This window comes from Rhinolophus ferrumequinum, chromosome 3 (genome assembly GCF_004115265.2).
Source record: "Rhinolophus ferrumequinum isolate MPI-CBG mRhiFer1 chromosome 3, mRhiFer1_v1.p, whole genome shotgun sequence".
Classification (NCBI taxonomy): Eukaryota; Metazoa; Chordata; class Mammalia; order Chiroptera; family Rhinolophidae; genus Rhinolophus; species Rhinolophus ferrumequinum.
Window position 1 is genome coordinate 97,061,253 of NC_046286.1, and position 21,776 is coordinate 97,083,028.

The 21,776-nt window shown below is 37.0% G+C and overlaps 1 protein-coding gene across 8 annotated transcripts in view; it reads left to right on the forward strand.

The window, feature by feature from the left end:
• The first annotated feature begins 281 nt into the window (after window positions 1-281).
• SCAF8 (SR-related CTD associated factor 8) overlaps window positions 282-21,776 on the forward strand; it is a 193,540-nt gene continuing 172,045 nt past the window's right edge. For 4 of the 8 annotated variants that reach the window (XR_004421939.1, XM_033096149.1, XM_033096156.1 and 1 more), the window contains exons 1-2: window positions 282-2,306; window positions 7,603-7,665. Coding sequence is in view for 7 of the 8 variants with exons in the window: in XM_033096149.1 (XP_032952040.1) it covers window positions 2,277-2,306; window positions 7,603-7,665 (93 nt within the window). In the remaining variant the exon portion in view is untranslated. The remainder of the gene's footprint in view (window positions 2,307-7,602; window positions 7,666-21,776) is intronic. The other 4 variants (XM_033096195.1, XM_033096185.1, XM_033096139.1 and 1 more) reach the window with 4 other exon arrangements.

Sequence of the window (21,776 nt, forward strand, 5' to 3'; positions counted from 1 at the left end):
GGACAGCCTACTACATGCACACCTAGGCCATGTGGGATAGCCTATTGCTCCTAGGCTACAAGCCTGTAGAGCATGACTATACAAAACAACGTGAGATTGAATCACGCACAAGAGAAAATGATACAATCAAGAGACATGGTAAACACAAGATGTATGAGACTGCTGCTGGTGGAACATAGCACACTATTTGACAGCAAAGCCTTTTTTTTTGTTAAGTAGAAAGAGCACACTCTAAAATATGATAAAAAGTAAATAAACCAGTAATATAGTAATTTATTATCAAATATTATGTACTGTACATAATTGTATGTGCTATAGTTTTATAGGACTGGCAAGGAAGCAGGTTTGCTTACACCAGCATCACCACAAATGCATGAGTAATTCATCGTGCTATGTAGTTAAGACATTGTCATTCCGATGTCACTAGGCCATAAGAATTTTAAAGTTCCATTGTCGGACCACTATGTTACATGCAGTCCTTCGTTAACCAAAATGTAATCATGTGGGTCATGACTGTATGGGAAGACAAGCAGGGGACCTGTTAGGAGGCTACTGCAATTCTTGGCAAGAGATCGGGATGGCTTGGCCTGAGGATTGGAGGAAAATGGAGACGGAGAATTTTGTGACGGCATTTGATATGAAGATAGAATTAGAAGCTCTTACTGATGAAGAAGTTATCCCTTTTATCTTGTTAAGTAGCCAGTCCCCATATTAAAACTGACAATGAAGTAGACTCGAAAACCCTAAAACGTCAGAAGGGCTTGCCTTTCTGTTTCATAGGACTCTGGGATCAGCTCTTACTCAAGTACCTTGATTCCAGCAATCCTCCAAAGGAACATGCTGCCCTCATTTTCCTCCCTTTCCTTTGGGTGATCTAGGGAGAAGTGATTGCTGAAAACCACTCTCAGCACGAGGGCAGCAGTGTTCCGGGTTCAATGATACACCCTTAACTTTTAGTTTTAAAAAATGTTCACGTTTGCACGAAGTAAGAGGGAAGTCATTTTGCTAGTAGCACCTCCCATTTTATCTAGGAATATTGTATTCACTCTCTTGCTCCAAACAACCTAGGGCAAAATTCCTTTAGAATAATTCATCTTCCACAAAAGAAGAGTTCCCTTTCACCAATCCAAACCTTGTGCACCTGGGGACCCGCTTCCCGCCGCACAAAAGCACTTATTGTCTGTGCGGCATCAATCCCCCTGGATTTTATGCAGCATGAATTTCCTGCACGAGCTGCTCTCGGGCTGCAAACATACTTCCCCCATCCTCTTGCCCCCACCCGGATCCTAAGCTTGTTTCTAATGTTTCCTCTGGATGCTATTAAAATACCTGGGCACAACGTTACCAAATAAATGAATGATCAAGAACTTTTGTTTCGTCTGTTAACCTCTAGGCCACTTTCCGGTAAAGTTCTAAAGAGCAACTAAACCCAACCTCTCGTGTAAAGGGGCCAATCTGCACGGAAACAACAAAAACGTGGACAAAGTTCTTTCCTAAACTTGTGGCTTTGTAGGATCATTTGGTTGTTTTCTTCGCGCAACGCTCTGCAGTGGCCTCCAAGGACGCTCGACCCGGCTGCAGCGCTCGCTCCCGCGTCGGCCGGGAGCGGGGAGGGGGCCGAGGCGCTGGGCGGCCCGGGGCGAGAGGAGCGAAGCCTCCGGGCGGCGACGCTCTGGCCCGCGCTCGCTCGATGGTTTCCGCGCGGCCGCCGGGCCCCGCGGTCCAGTCGCCAGGGGGCGCGCTGGCTGGCGCCGCCGATCTCCGAGCTGCGCGGCCCGACTCGTTTCCGCCATATTGGATGCCGCAGCCGCTGCTGCCAGTGCTTCCTCCTCCGTCTTCGCCGTGCGCTGCTGGTTCCTGCGGCCCGAGCGGCGGGGAGGTGAAACAGGAGTCGGCTGGAGGAAGAGGAAGAGGAAGAAGGGGGTGGGGAGTGTAGGGGACGGGGCTAGAGGGTAGAAGACCGAGACAGAGCGGGGCGGAGAAGAGAAGGCGCCGCGGCCCAGCCCCTCCCCCGCCCGCTGCCAACCCGCCCCGGCAGCGCCTGTGTTCCCCAGACCGGCGCTCCGCCCGCCCTAGCGGCCATGCCTCGCTGCCCCTGAGGGAGCCCTTCCCCGCCACTGCTTGCCCTTCCACTCCTGCCCCGGGATCGCAGCGGCCGGCTCTCCCGCCAGCGCCCCTTCTCGTGGCTGCGCCGCCACCTCCGTCTAGCTCTCCCCACCCAGTGCGGTGGCCGCCGCCTCTTCCGCCGCCGGGCTCGGGGCCTCAGCACCGACAACATGGAGGCTGTGAAAACCTTCAATAGCGAGGTTGGTATTGCCGTGGAACCTCCCCTCCTGCCCACTCCTCCCCACCCGGGACGAGGCCAGCCTGAGGCGGGTGGGCACGGGCGGACAGGGCTTTCCAGGGTGGGGCGAGTGGCGGCCTAGCTGTGTCCGTGGGGGGATGGGTGTTTCTGTGCCCCGGCGCCCCTCCCCCGAATCCGAGGGGAGGGCTGGGGGAGGGCCGCCCTGGGGCGGAGGGAGGTTCCAGTGTCTCCAGCGCCCTAGTGAACGGCTGCGGGGTTGGAGGGAAGGCCCCGTTGGGCCCTCCCCCCAGAGGCTCCTGGCAGGTCTCTCCGGGTCAGTTCCGCCGAGGCCTGGCCCGCCCACCACTTTCCTGAGCCTGCGGGATTTTCTCTGCACGCAGGACATCACTGCCCAGATCTCCCGGGGTCCTTAATGAGGCAGGCACCTATTGGGGTGATGATCTGTGGTCGCAGTGCTCGTAGTGTTTGTAATCGAGATACTGTTGGCTAGGTAACCGGCCAACTAGGGACTTCAGCTAAGAGGATGGTTGGTCTAGAGGCAAGGTTATTCTGTAATTTCTTCTTCTCTTACCCCTCCCCCCAGCACGACATAAAGACACAAATGGTAGGAAGAGGTCTAGGTCTGCATGGGGAGAGGGAAGATGCCTGGGAAGCATTTCCCGTGGGCTGATTCACACGTCAAATCTAACACTAGACTTGAACAAGCGGGTGTTCAGTTTTCACTATTTATTTGGGTTTACTAGTTTGAAGGAAACCAGGTTTTGATAAAATATATCTTTAAAAATTTAGAACTCCAATTTCAATAGACCTTAATGCAAACATTAACTAAATATGACAAGTACATATCGACACAACCAGAATTATCCTCAACCTGTACACCTTAGGGGAATACAATTCTGATGTGATGTTAACTAAATTCGCGTACGTTTTTATGAACTTTTGATGTAGAAGTGCTAATTAATACACTATTCAATAGTATTATTAAGAAAAGCTTATTCACCTTTTAAAGTACCAGACGTGTTGTGATAATTCCAAGAGGACAATACGTTTTAAAAGCTTTTTACAATTTGTTTTCTTCTTTTCATTCACATGTTTTCTGTCCCTCCAGCTCTCTAAGAATTGGCATTTGGGAAGCTTAGCAGGAAGCTAAAAGTTAGATAACATTCATGTGATTTGGACTCTCCATATCAGAGTAGATAGCAATGATAACAGTTATATGAAAACAAGCACTTTTTTTGTAAAGGATTTTCTTTTTGAGTACTGGGATTTTTTAAAAACCACTTGATAAATAATTAGAGCAATAGACTTGGGAATCTTTTTCATTTTATTTATGAATTTATAGCTGACAATTTGGGACAACTTGATAAAATTTGGTTCCACCCCACAATACTGGATATAGTGTTTAAAATCTGGAATAGAAAGTATTTAATGATACAATATGTTCCATTCATTAAAAGTTTCACATCTGTGCAGGAGAAAACCCCCAGCTCTATGTAACCTTTTTATTTGCTACGTAGAGTGCTACAGCACTAACAGTGTTAAAGTTTTTAAAATTATATATGTATGTAAATCCTCTGTTATTTCCACTGCAATTATGTATCCACAAAGTTTTGAACAGGGTCTCTTATGTAGTAACAAGTGGTTAGCACACTATGGTTGTTTACAGTAGAGCACAGTGGAGTAGAAATGTTACAGTTGGTTTTTCACTTTAGAATTGACACTAAGTATAGGGGCTAACATTTACATGGCCTTTCACCTCTTACCTAATCTTTACAGGAAGTTGAGATTTGCAGTAGTATTCCCATTTTGGTGTGTCGCATTCTCCTCTCTCGCCCTATGGATTTCAAATAACTTAAAAAAAAAAAAACCCTCTTATTTACTAATATGCTCAAATGTCACCATGTTTGAAAAGTGTAATTAGCTTATTAGTAGCAGTAGAGAGTCACAGAGGAGTGGAGGAAGGGAAATATATTCAAAGCAGATTCATGAGGAGAATATGTTTTTTTTTTAAACACAACACATAATCTTGTTAGGCTTTTTTTCTGATTTTTAATATAGTTTCTGTAAATGTACATAATGCTTGCTCATGAAAATTTTGTTGCAAGTAAATATATAGCGGGAAATAGTTCAATAGTAAGTATTTTCCTTTAAATCGTGTTGCAGAGTGCAAAAATAAGAAAGGAATCTGAGTAACAGGGTTAGGAAAAAGGGAAAACAAAATGTTTACTTACAGTGAATTTGGCTTTTAAAGGCATTTTAAAATGCCTTGGGCTGAGCCCGTCAGAACTCTTCTTCTACATTTAAAGGTATCTTTGCCGCACGGAATTGTGAAGAAATTCCATTTGCTTTGTAAGGCACCACAATTTAGCCCTAAGCATAATTATTAATGTGTGTCAATGAGATATTTTGACACTTCACTTAAAATTTTTAAATATGAAATGCTTAGTTTTTATGGCTTGCTAATTCTGGGGTTTTTAAAGCCCCCCCTCCCCCATTGATTTGAAAACAGGAACATACCAGATATTTTAGTTAAGAATACAGCTCTTTAATCTGCAAATGGTGGATGAATTTCAGTCAGAAAATCCCTGACTTTATGCAGAATATGTATTGAGTCATGATTGTCATATCCCCCTGCCCCCTCCCACCATAATTTCTCAAAGGGGTTCTGTGGCCTCCCCACCCCTGTGTTCAAAATCACTGTCAGAAGATCCTTTATGTGGTAAATTATGAGTTAAGTGAGATTGAGGCTCAAGAGTGATTTAGGTGCCCGCTGTGCTAGTTTTGTGGGAAAACCTTAATTTCTAGTTAAGTGTCATGATTGTGATGAAAGAGTTAATCCTGTGACCACTAATGTCAATTCTGAAATGAAAGAAAGTTTGTCCAGATGGGAATATAAGACTCCCTGAGAGTCAATGCTTGACCTGAGCAATTGACTCGAGGAGAATTATTATGACAAGGTATTGTATCCTTGCTGCCCTAAGATGGTGGCATTTACTGTTACGGTTTAGAGTTCTCAACTCAGTGAGAAGCGTCTCCTGCTGGTCTGCTTGAATCTGTGAACTCCTTTTGGACTACAGTGATTATGGGATTGCAGCAGGTTTCTGTGAGCAGCTTGTGAGAACTCGGTCCTTAGGAATGCCGCTGGATGGAGGTCATTAGGGCAGGGTTTTGTTTTTGAAAAGAGAAGAGCAATGCATGACCCTTTCCTTAGGAAATTATAACTTCATTGTAGGGGTCACTTTTATAATACAGGAACTCCTAATATATGGAAAATACAAGAATATGTTATACATTGGTTATGCTTGTTTAAGAAAGTAACTGGTGGTGGTGAATTTTACTTGTTTATATTGGATTGTTTTAAATTTTAAGCACTTAAAAAAAAAAACATAGCCCCAAGATCATTATCGCATTCCAAAAAGTTAATAAATCTTTAACATAATCAAATGTTGATTAGTGATCAATTTTTTTGAGGTTCTTTGTATAGCTAGTTGCATTACTTTGGTTGTTTCCCCCCTGTAATCTATTTCTCTTGCTGCCCTGAATAGGCTGAGTGGGAAAATACAGGACCATATATGTAGGTATGAGACGTGTCAGGGAAATCACTGCAATTTAATGTTGGGATTTACCTTAGTTCATTAATTGAGAGGATTCTAGTACCTTTTATCACCTTTAGGATACCAGAATTCTTAGTGTTCTTGTCCGTAGGATCTTTTGGTTAGTCAGATAGCTCTTTAAACTGTTCCAGGATGCAGTCACTTTAATACCTAGTACATTTTCCTCTTCTATGCCTAGTCTTTCACATCAAAAGTGAAATCCCATCTCCGTTTTACTCTATTTCCAATTTTGCATCTGAAATGTTCATTTGCCTGACTACAGGATTTTTTATAATCTTTCCACCAATATCTAATGCTAGACATGGGTTGGTAGAGAACAGTGGGAAAAGTAGACAGAGAAATAAAAGCATGTGCATTGTTTTTTAATTTGTGTGTTTTCCCTTTGTGGTTCAGGAAAGGGAATTTATGTGAAGCAGCTATAAAACATTGCGTTTTCGTCTACCAGGCAATCTATCTACTTTGTCTTGCCTATTTTAACTTTCCAGTGGGAGTTTTGGTTAATTGTTTGATCAGGCCATGTTTTTTGTTTCTTCCTTGTGAAAAATCCCTTAAAGATGTAGCATACTGAGTGTTAACAAAGGAAGGAAGGCTTCACTAACTCCTCCTGCCCTAATGATTTAGATCAGGGTTGCTCAACCTCAGCACTGTTGATATTTTGGGCTGGATAATTACTTGCTGTGAGGAGCTGTTGTGTGCATTGAGGGGCTGTTAAGCAACAACACTGGCCTCTATCCACTGTTGTGACATCCAGAAATGTCTCCAGACAGGTCTCTTGGAAGGCAAAATTGACCTCGGTTGAGAATCACTGACTTAGGTCTCCTGTTCAGCAGTCCTAAAGCACTCCGTACTTTCCCTTCTAGTGATTACTACATTTTTAAGTACTTAGTATTTGTCTTTCCCACCAGACTAAGTTCCATGAGGACAGTGACCATATATTGTTAATGTTTCATATCCTTGGTGTATAGCACAGTGTCTTAATATGTAGTATACACTAAATAAAGATTTCTTGAATGGATGGATGATATACTAGGTAGCTGAATCACCTGGACAAAGATAGTTAACGTTTCTGAACATTTGGTTTCCTCTTCTGTAAAATAAAATAAATGACTCACTTTTTACCGGTATTTAAAAAAATTTAGAATACAAGGATAGTTGAGATTGAAACAGCAATTTTTGCGATTATATGATTTGAGGGTGTTATAGTCTTAATGATTCAAAATAAAATATACAAATTTTTTGGCAAGATTGAAACTCATGTGATATATATATTTTTATATATATATATACATATATATATGTATATATATATATAAAACACACGTGTGCATGCTCAACCACTGTATTCTAGGCTCCCATTCAGTTTGTTACAGTAATTTTGATTGAAATTTAGAAGACATGTATTGTCCAGTGTCCTACATAGTCATATTTTATTGTCACTTACTCCTTTTTTTAAGAAGTATAGTTGACTCAGAATTAGTGATAATGTTACTACGTGTTCATGGAATTTCAGATACCTCTTTCTAGGACCAGTTTTGCTGTTATTGGACAACTTCTAACTCATAATGGTATGAGAGAATGTAATCAACCTTGACCTTGAACACTGGCTGAGTTCCTAAGCTCTTAAGTGAGCTCATTTTATCTGGTGTTGTTTTCTCAACATCTTTCTCTACTCCTCTCTCTCAGGATTGTGCCTCTACTCCTGCTTGTACAGACTGCTTTTCCAGCAGCATGGACACAAGAAGCATAGTAAGATGATTATAACCCACATAAGGCAGGCTGTTTGGAAAATACTAGGTTTCAATTGGTACTGAAATGATGTCTTGATTGTATGGGCAGTAGTTGGGAAGCAGAATGAAGCTTGTCACTTAGAATATATTAGTGATCTGAAAGGGAACATGGAGGGAATAAGTTGAATTTCTTCAAAAAAGTAAGCGAAAAAGAAGTTATTTGCTTAATAGTGAACATAAATCATATATGCGTATACTCTTGTTGCTTTCTGCTCCACATAATTTCACTGTATTTTTTGTAAAAGAAGTATAACATTACCTATTTAATATGAGTAAATTAACCTCTTAATTTGATGGTTGGAAATAAAATACATCTTATATTCTTCAAACTATAAGATAACAAGTCATTGACAGATATACTGTAGGAATAGAGAAACAAAAATGACTAAATCAAATATTTGGTTTTCTAATTGTAGAGGAACAGATTTTGGTAGATGTACTATTATGAGAAATAAACACTGATGAGAAATGTTTTTGTAGCCTGTGACTTATCTGGGTTAATTCTATCAAGTTTGATTGTAAACATGATACATTTGCTCTTTCTGATTTTGGTTTTATGTGTTTATTTGTCTTTCTATTAATCTGCTTTACGAGAGTTTCTGATAACACCATATTTTAAACTCGGGAGGATATGTAAATGTGTTACAGTATCTACTGTAGGTCAAGAAATATGTTAGAATGTTTGACATTATTTAGTCAGAATGGGGAATATGGATTATTAGTTCATGTGTTTTAAAGATAGTATGGCTATTAAGTTAATGTATGCCAAATTTGTTTTTAAAATAATTCTGCAACTTAATATAATTTACATAAGTGACTTGAAAGACCTAGGATTTCATTTTTTTTCATTCATTTAACCACCACTTAATAAATGCTTACCACCTGTCAGGCACTTTTCTGTCTGTTGGGATAGTGATAAATGTGACAAGTGAAAAGCACACCTTCATGGAGTTTGTGTTCTTGTAATCCTTTGTGTGCAGTGACCTTGCTGCAGAGCTAGTGAGGCTGGGCAGGCATTTCTGCCTCTGGGTGCTTCTCTGCTAGGGACCCGAGGCTCTTGCTGTGGCATTTCTCTCCAGACTCAGTTCTGCCCTACTACTGATCATCTGCTATTCGAAATAGAAATTGATCAAGTCGACTTATTTTATTTTTTTTAAAAGATTTCATTGGGGAAGGGGAACAGGACTTTATTGGGGAACAGTGTGTACTTCCAGGCCTTTTTTCCAAGTCAAGTTGTTGTCCTTTCAATCTTAGTTGTGGAGGGTGCCGTTCAGCTTCAAGTTGTAGTCCTTTCAGTCTTAGTTGTGGAGGGCGCAGCTCAGCTCCAGGTCCAGTTGCTGTTGCTAGTTGCAGGGGGCGCAGCCCACCATCCCTTGCGGGAGTCGAACCGGCAACTTTGTGGTTGAGAGGATGTGCTCCAACCAACTGAGCCATCTGGCCACCTGGGAGCTCAGCAGCAGCTCATTGACTTCATTCTAGTTGTGAAGGGCACAGCTCACTGGCCCATGTGGGAATTGAACCCGCAGCCCTATTGCCCGCAGCTCGCGCTCTAACCAACTGAGCCACCCGTCTGCCCAAGTCGACTTATTTAAGCAACAATACGATCTATGTTATCAACAGTGGTCTACTGTGTATTAAAAAAATCTCCATTTGGTGTTTTGGAATCATAACCCTCAAAATGCAGCTATTAAGGATTGTTTCTTTTGTAAATGAGATATTCATCCCCATATGCTAATGATTAAAAATACTTTTTAAGTGGTGACCAAACCTTTATGAATTTGGAAGAAAAAATTAATTTTATTTTTAAAACAAACATTTCCTTTAAGTATAAATCTTTTTGATTCTCTCTCTCTCCCCCTCTCCTTCCCTCCCCTCTGTCTGTCTCATAAAGACTTATTTTCTGGATTTGATTCTTCAGGGCTCATTTGCATAGCTTGTGAGTGAAGGATGAAACAGTTTGGACCATGTATTTTAGTGTGTAGAACTTGGGAAATTATATAAAGATCTTTTTTTATTGGGTCACAGTATCTAAAAGGTTGAGCAACACACCTGAAATAAGTAGAATGTTATATGTCAGTTACATCTTCATTTACAGAAAAAAATGTTGACCAAATCCTAGTTAAAGGCTTTCTTTATTTTAGTAATGTTTTGATACTATAAAGTTTTATGGTAAAAAATAGATACAGACATTTGATTTTATTGAAATATTTGAAGTTATGGATAAAAAGAATGTTGAATAAGGTAAAATGTTTACAAATCAAATCATCTTACATGGCAAATATCTAGTTTCTATAACAGCTGCTCACTATGATGAAAAAAACATACCTGGCTTATGTGTTTTTGTAGTACGTTTTATTTATCGAACATTGTTAAAAGCGAGCCATTGTAATATGTAGCATTTTATAATCTGCCCCTTTTTTCCCCAACCATCATCATGTTTCAGTGGATTGTTAAGAGAACCTTGTGAGAAAAGTAGGATAAGTGCGATCCCCATTTTACAAATAAGGAAACTGAGGCCCATCATTGTGGTTTAACCCAGGAAATGCTGCTTTGTAAGTATTAGAAGACAGAATAGAAGGACCTAGGTCTCAAACACTGGTTGAGATGTTTTCTTACCCTTCTGTGTAAAGGAGAACAATCACTCGATTTTTCACAATTCCTTTTTACTGGTATGTTGTCCAAATTAACTTTATTTTTTCCCACTTTTTAAACTTTATTTTTGTAACTTTAGATATATGGAAGGTTGAAAGAATTTTTGTGTACAGTTCATCCTAATTACTTAGTTGTATTAACTATATTTACTTTCTTACTCTCTTTCTCTCTCTACATATTCATGAACACATGCAAACTTTTTTTCAGAACATTTTGAGAGTGAATTGCAATTCACGATACCTTTTACTTCTAAGTAATTGTATTTTCTAAAAACAAGGACATTCTCTTATATAACCATAGTACAATTATAAAAATCAGGAAGTTAACATTGGTAGAATGCAATTGTTGCAGACCTTATTCAGATTTCACTAATTGTACCGATAATGTCCTTAACAGAAAGAATAAATTTTACATCACACTTTGCGTTCACTTGTCTCTAGTGTCCTTTGGTCTGTAACCTTTGGTCCTTTGGTTATTACTGTGTCGTTGTCTTTTATGACCTTTGATGATATTTGATGAGAATAGGCCAGTTATTTTTAGAATTCTCTCAGTATGGATTTGTTTGCTGTTGTGTCATGATTAGGTTCCAATCATGCGTTTTTGGCCGGAATACTCCAGAAGTGATATGATACTGTGTCCTCTGGAAGCACATGGTGTCCATTTATCCCATTAATAGGAATGTTAACTTTTTTCTGCAACAGCGTTTTTTTCCATTGTAAAATTACTGTTTTTCCCTTAGTATCTTAAGGGTAGATATTTTGAAACTATGCAAATACCTTGTTACTCATCAAACTTTTCACCCATTTGTTTTAGCATCCATTTAGTTGTTGCCTGAATCAGTACTAAAATGGTTGTCAAATAGTGATTTTTCTATTACTTGTTTATTAGTTGGCATTCTTTATGAGCCTTTCATTCTCCCTGATTATTTATTTATGTATGTATGCATATCAGTAAAACTCGTGGGTTCTTTTTTATTCATTGGGGTTTTCTGATGCTTAGATTGTCTCATTTTTGACCAGTCAGAGCTCCTTCGAGGTGGCCTTTTTTAACATGTGCTCACCGTTTTTTGAGTACTCCCTTGTGTAATACTGTGTTTCCCCGAAAATAAGACCTAGCTGGACAATCAGCTCTAATGTGTCTTTTGGAGCAAAAATTAATATAAGACCAGGTATAATATAATATAATATTGGTATAATATAATATAATATTATATAATATAATATAATGTAATATAATACCAGATATAATATATAATATAATGTAATATAATATAATACTGGGTCTTATATTAATTTTTGCTCCAAAAGACGCATTAGAGCTGATTGTCCAGCTAGGTCTTGTTTTCTGGGAAACACGGTAAGATATTCTCATTCTAGTAGCCCTGGAGTAAGCCATTTCTCTATGGAGCGCTAGTTCTTCTAGTGGATATCAATTAGTAGATTGAACTAGAAATTATTTACATGTGTGGGTATACATATGTGTGTAGAGGCACACATTTTAATTTTTTTCCCCTTTTTTTTGCTTATCTAAAAGCTGTGAGTTCATCCTGATACCATTCCATCCGAATGCCAAAGGGTTCTTCTTTCTAAATCTATAATTTCTTCTTACAGCAAGAAAACTAGTTTCTGTTATTCACTATATATTGAATGATTATTTTATCAATCCAAAAATACATAGAAAGTAGTTTCAGAGTTGCTAAACCATATCTGTGAAACTAAACCTATTAACTAGAGTTTAATATTTTTTGTTTAGCCTTAGGGTTTATAGGCAAAACACTGTGTTCAAACATTGCTTGGTTAGTTTTTTTCCTTAAATGTAGGCCTGCTGTGCATTTAAAGTATAAATATAATTAGGTTCAGTTTTTTTCTGTTTGTATTCTATTTATTTTCCTCCATCCATTTTTATTTTATTTTTTTTTATTATGCAAAACAGTAAACATTAACTTTAATCCTCCTTTGCTTTTTATTATCTTCAGCAGCATAACCACTCATGCTCTGGTTAAAACATTTTTTTTTCTTCCTTAACATTCTTCAAGTCAAATAACAAGCCAAAATTCAGAGGTTTAGATATGGAGAAAGTCTTAGGTGAAAGATCTGTTTCTAATAGCACAGATCTTAGAAACAGGTGAAAGAGTGTATTCTGAACTTTTATTCTCTTGTTAATTCAATCTTCGTTCGCATGGGTCGGTAGACTTTTTTTGTAGTGGACCAGATAGTAAATATTTTAGGTTTCATGGGCCACTTAAGGTTTGTGTGTGTGTGTGTGTGTGTGTGTGTGTGTATTCTTGTTGGTCTTGCACACTTCTTTTAAAATATGAAAACCATTCTTGGCTTGAGGACCTACAAAAACAGGCCATAGGCCATACTTTGCTGGCCCCTGCTGTGAACTTGGAAACCTGAGAACTTGATTAATAGCACGCTACTTATAAATCAATTAATTGAACAAGAAGATATATTCCTTATAGGCTTTATAAGGCTTACTTTAACATTAAAAACAAAACAACTTAAAAGGCTGTGTTAGTGAAAATATTGAACAAATTTTTTGGGTACATAACCATTATTTGCAGACACTATTCTAAATTCTAGATATTTAACAATGTGCAAGAAAGACCAAAAAATAAAAACCAAACCAAAACAAAAACATAGAAAGTAAATCTTGCCCTCAAGGAGTTTACATTTAGTTTTTGTGTGTGGGTGTCTACTGCAAATGCATGTTTCGTTTTTTTTAATTCATTTAGTGACATTTTATCTAAAAGTTCTCATAGTAATTGCAGAGAGAACATTTTTTCTTGAAAACTTGATTAAAAAATGCAGCAAAGGGGGAAAACTTAAAAGTTTGGCTCGTTGCTTCCCATCTCCTTTTTTGTCAAGCGATTTTTATTTGAAAATGATTTTTAATCATGAAGCTTTCAGTGTGTAGCTACACTGACTCTCTTAAGGATAACAAGTAAAACCTCTTTAATTGGGACAAAGAACCCAGACTTAATTTAGTGATAAGTACATGTGTATCATAGAATCTTTAAAAAATATTATTCAAGTACATAACAGCAATTCAACTAATCTTTCTTTAACGTTTTAATGAATAAATGAGAATGATTCTTAAAATACTATCCTTTGTTGAGGACCGCTATGAAAGTTGTTGCTGTGTAGTTTTCGTGAAATAGGGAGAAAGTCTCCTGATAATGCTAATATTTATTTACCAAATAAAAGCTCAAGAACTATTTGCAGATTATCTGTTTTGTCCCTGTAGATTACCTGTTTTGTCCCTGTCTAAATATCAACACTGTTGAATAAAAATCATCAAAGTGAGTTTTTACCATGTTATATGTTTGTTTCTGAGATAACTTCTGTCTTAGAGTAGTTTTTCTGTAAGTGTTTAACAAACTAGTGCCCCCCCCCCCTTTTTTAAAAGATTTATTGAGATATGAGTAACTGGGTTTGTAAGGATTATTAACATCTTCGGCTTTTTTTTTTTTTTTTTTACGGCCAGAAAAGTGGTTTTTGTTCTAATAGCATTCTTTCTTGTTGAGCAGAAATGTCCAAATTCTTTTTCCTGTTCTGTCAGGGAACTCAGAACCTCTTTTAGAGGTCTGTCTCTGCTTCGGTGGCAATTACAAGATCGAGGGTGGTGACCAGAGCATCGATATCCTGAAGGAGTTAGCCAGAGGCTGCTACATCATTTTTTGTGCTTTGATTCATTTGCAGAATCAAAGGATGGGAAGTCTCAGGCCTCTTAGAGCTGTAACAGTTAATGATTCCAAATAATTCTGTGAGTGCTTCCTTTATTTTGCTAATCCTTCAAGATTGACAATTTTTTCATTTTAGTTACAATATTTTTAAATTGCTAGAATGCAATAATAGCCCATGAAAATTTCAATGTAATAGCAACTAGTGGTTGGAAAGAGTGCTAGAAGGTAGTTGCTTGTTGTATGAGCTTTATTATTTATGCATATTTGCCATTTCTCAGGCACTGTATTCTGCAGACTGGTTACCAGTGTGACTTAGATGCCTACATCTTTTTTCTCAAAGAGCTCATACTCTAATACTGGTGGGGATGGCACTGAATCACCAGAGTTAGAAGAAGGTAATGTGATGAATATTATGATACAAAGAGAGGTAGCGATTGTATACTATGTGTACACTCTTCTGTGTATATCATGAAGTACATAGTATGAGGGAGAAGACGTGTGAGGCGAAGGATAAAAATCATTTTCAAGGAAATGTCAGCTTTGGGTGGGGGTAGGGTTGGGCGGAGTGATGGAAAACTAGGCAAGGATTTTCTGATAGAGGGCCTTTGTACACTAAACAGGACCTCACTTTTAATTAAAAGAGAGTGGAGGAGATTCTGAAGGGTTTTAAATGAAAGCATAAGTTTACATTTGTGTTTTAAGAAGATGCTTAGTATCTTTGTAGAGCAGGGCAGGGCAATGGAGGGATGAGGCTAGGGAGAGAAGAAAGGTTAAATTAGTACAGAGGAAATGAGCGACTCAGCGAGTGATAATGGGAGACGGAGGGGTGACTGCAAGAGAAATTTAGTCATAATAGGGAGCTGGAAATGAGGAAGAAGAGGGTGGTGCCAGGGCTTTGGCTAAGTGACCAAGTAGATAAAATGGTACAGTACCAGTCACTGAGGTGGGAAAAGCAGGAGGAGCAAAAAACTTGAGAAAGGTAATTTGGTGAGTTGGGTTGAATGGGGGATAATTTTTTTTATCTAGAATAAAGGAAAGATCTTCAGTATGGAAGGATTGAAATCACCCATATATCAACCACCCAAAGACACCTACTGTTACTGTTATGTTGAATCCAGTAGTAGTTTTTGTACATCTTGAAGTTTGGTATCTGTGGGACATTAAGTGGGCACACACAGCTGGATATATAGGTTAGACACCTGGAGAGAATAGGCTAGAGATGAAGATTTAGGAGAGAGTACAATTGTCTAGGCACGTGATGTAGAGAAGAGAAGCAAGCTGAGGGCAAAATCTTGTAGGATCTTAACATCTTTGGTTTTTTTATTTTATTTTTAAAGGTTTTGGACCTTCTCTGTTGTATTTGTGAATATAAGGACGCTTAAAAGCTACTCTGCATGGAATATGCTTGACTTTAAATTCAGCTTATACAACCAGATGTTGTGTGCAATTAAAATTTTAGTAGTAAATTGATCCATGGATAAAAGTAAATATTTAAATTTTGTTTAATGAGATTTTTTTTAGAATTTCTTAACATTAAACCTACTCATATCGTTCAGCATTTTATTAACTCCTCAGTCACATAATGCTTTACCTTAAGTCTGTCTATAGTAACCAGTTTACTGTAAACATGGAATTGTGGTGAATTTAAAGGCTATTATCATTAGAAATAGAACCCATATTTATTTGAGAAATTCCAGCTGACACGGTTTTTGGGGATTTGTTAGGAAGAGGATTTATAATTGAATTACTTTTCCTCTTGTTGTCATTTGGCCATTTCACTGTTGTTAGTATTTCTAAAAGTAAGAGGAGGTCAAATTCACATCTTTTCATTTTGATGTCTACAAAAGACATAGGAAAGAACTGAAATTAATGGAAGATGGATTGTTTTGAGCCCAGGGAAAATTTACACTGTAAAGTCATTTTTATGTATGTGTGTATTTGTTTATATATTTTGTTTTCTCATGGAGAATCATTTCTATTCTCTTTGGTTTTAGAATAAGGTAGCTAAAGACTATTACAGTCATGTTATGCATTTGTAGCTGTAGGTATAACTAAAGTTCGTGGTTCTGTGGCTGAGTTCCTTGTTTACTTCCATGCTTAAACTTGCTTTCCAGAAATAAAAAGTTTTAGACCTGAAAGGCTTGTGATAGTATATTGTTTAACAGACTCATTTTATGGATGAAGAATCAAGACCCAGAATCAGTTTATAAGAGGCATATACTGACTTAGTGGCCAAATTAGAAATGTCTTTTCTGTGTCTGAGTGCATTTTTGTTTTCATTTTTCCGCATGGATTTTTTGAATGAGATTTTGGCAGTGTTGTGTGATTTGGAGGTGGAGGAGGACTGGGAATTGGTGATTATTAGTAGATTATTTGCATTTCATGCCAATGCTGGGCCAAGAGAAGGAATGAGCTACTGTACTGGCAAGCTTGCCCATGAAGTAGCTTGCCATAGGACAACATGCATTCCTTGAGAGGGAAGTGTTGTGCAGTGATGTCCGCTTAGCCAGCACTTTTCTAAGCAACTCAGTGAAAACAGCCTTTGAGTTCAAAGCTCACATACCTTGATTATCTTTGTAGGAGAGGAGTACAGTTACTCCGTAAGCCTGTATCCTTAGCATGTTTTTCATTTTCACATTTTAATAATGGGGTCTACTTTATAACTACTTCCTTTAGATTTTCCTAGATTACTGTTTAGAAGGCTCCTGGTATACGTGTATTAAAGTGTGACAAGTCTACAGAATTAATATGATTGCTGTCAACATAAGATGTGATAGATAACAGTTGGCAAGGAAGAAGATAGTTGTTTCATCATTTAAAAAATGGGATTAGACAAGCTAAGCTTTACGATCTCTTAAATATTAACCCTAATGAACAAGTGTTCTAATTTATTTTTCTTAGCTTTACTCATTTTAAAGATAGGGATAATGATGCTTTCCCTGACTACCTCTCAGAATTGGTTTAAATAGTGCTGGTTTTGAAATACTAAAAACATTGGTTTGAATATATACAATTATAAAATTATAAAGTATTTGGAAAACTAAAAAATAATAGTTCTAATAGTCTTGGTTTTCTAAAATAAGTTTTTCTTTTCTTAAATAGTCGTCTTAGAGAAAACTAAAGAGTACTAAGGAAAGGTAGTTTTTTAAAAAGCCACAGCTGGGATCTTTTAGTGTCATTGTGAATCTCTCTGTTGCCCTGGAAAATACCTCCATATTATAACATACTTTAATACTGGGTAAAAGTTACAGAGATTATGAGTATAAAGAAAGTGCTGGATTATATTTAGCATATTTTTAAAGTTGGAGAGATAGTTGAACAAAATTTTTTGAGCAGCAGAAAGTAACAAAACATCATGATGTATTTTAGACCAATAGCATTACTGGTTGACATTTATAAGAATTTCAGTGTTTCACAAAATCCAGCAGGGCTTTTAAGAAATCAATGTTGAACAGTTATGAGAAGGATTATTTTGCATCAGAATGTATAGTTTAAAGTATTTCACATATATACATATACATATAATGTGTGTGTGTATGTATGTATGTATGTATGTATGTATGTATAACCACTGTTAAAAGGCTGGTAGGTTGAAAATGTGGGAGAGAACCTACCAGCCTTTTAACAGTGGTTATTTCTTAAGAGAGCAGTAGGTGGATAAGGTGCAGTGAATGAGAGCTTTCAATATTTGGAATTTTTGATAGTCAGCATTTACTATATTTATTTTTTAGTATTTCCCTCAAACACAAAATACTACGTGTTTTTGCTTTTGGGAGAAGGGTGAAGTTGAACTACTTTAATATTGAATTAAATCCTTTAGAGAAAGTGAGGTTTCCTTGTTGAAACCTTGTTGAGGATTGCTTAGAATTCGTATTTAAATGGAATTTATTTAGCTGTTACTTGATCAGTAGACATTAAGCTTTGTAATCTGATGTCTTGATGAAAGTCTTCTTAGGTTGATGCTATTAAATGGTGTGTCTCCAAAGTCCTCTATCATCTTACTCAGTGCCTTAGTTGTGTGTGTATATGTTTGGTCAGTTGCTAGCTGGTGGACTTTTTTGTCTTGCTTTTGGAAATTGTGTGTCTTGGTTGCCAGAAGAACTGGGTATGGGACATGATTGTGTAGCTTAATACCAGTTTGAATTTATTTAAGTCACTTAGCTTAAGTTTACTTATCTATAAAACGAGAATAATAAATATTAGTCCAACTGATGAAAGTGATGTAGCATTTGTGGTAGTGCTTAATAATTGACAAAGTGCCATAAAGATGAAAAGTAATATTTACTACTGTCCTTTATTTTGCTACTGCGTGTCTCTTTTTGTCAGTCTTTGTACTTGTTGCTCTTATTTCTGAAATGCTTTACCCGAAGGCTTAGTAGGCTCTTGTTCTACTTATTCTCTCTTTGTTATTTGCTCTTCAGTATTTGATTCTAGATCTCTTCAACTGTTACCTCTTCAGGAGTGATTGGTATTTTTGCTTTTCCCTTTTGGGATTCAGTCCCATATCTGCTAGGTATTTTGTGTAATGTGCTCATGAAATAGTATTCTAATCACCTCAAATCTAAACTTGTCTTTCTTCCACAGACTTCTTACTTTTAAGACTTTCTGTTTGTCAGTAGTACAATCATATTCCCAAACACTCAGATTGAAAACTGGGAATTTTCCTAGGTGCCTCTCTTCTGTCTATGTCTTTTCAGTTATGAAATCCAATGAATTATTTTAAAAAGTACCTTTTGCATCCTTCATTTCCTTTTTATTCTCAATGTTAAATAATAAATATTAATACTTTAGTCCATGTCTCATCACTTCCCTCTTGGTTTAAATGTACATTGCATACGAGTATATGCAACACTGTGAAACAGGAAGATTTACTGTGTGCAAAGCTGTGCACTTTATATTCCCATCCATGTGTCTTGTTTTTGGTACTCAGTGATACTTCAGGAGGGAATTCCAGCATTCTGTTGAGATTCTCATGTATTCCCATTAGGAAATAGCTACTTCTCCAATCCTTTTTGAATATTACTGTTTGTAAAGAGATTTACTAATGACTGTATTATAAATGTAAATAGTTTGGAAGCAGAATCACAGCTGTAACAGGAATGCTCTCTTCTTCCAGTCAGCCCATTTTATTTCCATTTTCTTTATTAAACCTCTTTTGTCGTTTCCAACTAGATGGACCTTTCATTTGTCTGAATACCTCTCCCAGGAGCACTTTTTATTTTGGCACTACATTATACCATGTTTTTTTGTCTTCATGAGGCAAAAGTCTTCCAGCGTCTTCATGGATCCCCCCAATTTTACTACCACTTTCATATATTACTCCTGTTAAATGACATATGGGGGAAAAAAAGGTGCTAAGCCACTACTAGTTAAGTAAATTGTTTCCCCACACACCAACTTTTTAATATAGACATGTCAAATTGGTTCTCAATATAATTAGCCCTGATTACATTTTAGAGACCATTGGGGGCCATTTGTGAATTGTTGAAGCTGACAGTGCGAAGAATCTGCTATAATAGTGGTGTGTCTGACCCTCCCCTTCCACCTCAGCAGATTGTTAGTTATTTGAGGTGAAGGTCTTCATGTTATTTTTTGTTTTCTGAAGGGCTTAATGTTGTGCATATCTACCATAGTTAGTTAATGAATGTTGGTTTGATTTAAGTCACTGTTTAGCTTTGACCTATTAATCAGTTAGTTGAATGGCCTTGTATTTTCTTATGTGAGTGCTTATGAATAATTCTCAAAGTAAATTTGAAAATAGTATGCAATGATGATTATTATACATTATAAATGGTACTGGGGATTGTTTCAGAGTGAGACATTCTGCTGCTGTGAAAAAATAGTTCTTTATGTTCATGAATATTGGCATAGGATTATAGATACAGAATTGCAAAGATGACTAAAAATAAAAGTTCAGGGGGGAAAAAGAGAAATGTATATTATCACCAGTGGCTTTAACATTCCACTTCTTTGAGCAAAATAGATTTGTTGCATCAAAGTGAGTTTAGACACGAAGAAGCTTGATCAGTTTATTTTGCTACCTTTTATTTGGTTATCTGATTACCTTTGGAACCCTGTAAGTTATTTTATCAAAGTTAAATCATAATTGAAAATCTAATACAGGGGTACCTCGGTTTTCGAATGTCTCCGTTGATGAACATTTCAGTTTACAAACGCCGTAAATTTTATGGATCTATGGTATGATTAGACAGTAAAACTCATGTTAAACTTGCAGTTTTAGGGGTTGATTTTAAAGGTCTGGAACGGATTAATCCATTTTGCATTACTTTCTATGGGGAAACTGTGCCTTGGTTTTTGAACGTTTGAGAACTCGAACAGTCTTGCGGAAAGGATTATGTTTGAAAACTGAGGTACCACTGTTTATGCAAGGAACTGTTTTAGGCATTGTGGGAAGATACTGAAAAAAGGATACTGATATTGGTAACTATTGAGTGTTTGCAATATGTAAGGTCAGTGTTTCCAGAGAGGATGATGGATGGATAGATAGGGAGACTAAACAGAAAATAAATTATGAGCAAAATAATTTTACATTGTGATTAGATTGCTATGAAGGTAATAAGCAGGGTGTGTAAGTTACAGGAGGAGGAGGATCTATATATTATCTACACACAAACATACATAAATACACATACATATACATATACATACCATTGATGATAGGATATGATTTCATGTGTGAATGTTACTTCCTTTTCCCATTCTTCTGATTACATCTAGGAAACAATCTGAGTTTCATACCACTGTGTTTTTTGCATCTGTAGATATCTTCTTTAAAGACACAAAACGAAGATTGCACTTTAGACTCAGCCTTTGGCAAGCAGAATTATTCACCAAATTTAATCATGTTTACTTCTTGTAATTTATGTTAGTATTACTTTCTACTTAAGGGCTAGAGCAGTGACTCTCAAATTTTTTTTTACCACAACCCACAATAAGTATAGTTTGTGTGATGAGTCAATAGTTAACATATGTAAATACAATAGGAACAAAAGTTTTACCTAAGATTAGTCAGCATACTTTATTATTTCTTTGTTCTCTTCTATTTTAATTGGGATCGAATTATCTTGAGAAAATTTTCGTGTAGTGTGTTAGTTAAGATTATGGTTTGAAGAAAAGTAAAAGACCATTCTAGGTAGAAAGAATGGCAAGAAATAGAAAAAGAAATCTCTGGTAGGACTTTCGTTCTTTTTAATAAAATTCCCTATTCATTTGTTATAACATTTTTCTGAATATTTTTCCTGGTCTTGTTTTTGCATTTAATTCTTATATGTATAAAGTTGTAATTATTGCAGATATTTTATGTTTGTCATGTAACATGAGGCATTTTCATATTTGTATATTTATAATGTGTGTATTAGAATAACTTTCTCTTAGTATACCTGACAAAATCTTTTTGGACATTTTTTTAACTGTCAAAAAATGTTGATGTGAAAGTAATCGTGATTATGGCCTTTTGTTTAAAATATGTAAAGTCACTAATATTTTATAGCTCTTGTGTTTAGCACCACACTACATTTTTGTTAGGGATACTGTAATTTTTTTAGTTCAAAAAAATTTCCTTTTTTTTTTTGGTAGTTTCTTTCTCTGCTGAAAACTTCTATCTTTGCATTTATTTCATGAGTTTTCCTCCTTTACCTTATTGATGATGATTATAATTTTTTTAAAGTCTTAGATAATTCCAACACCAGTGTCATCTGGGGTCGGCATCT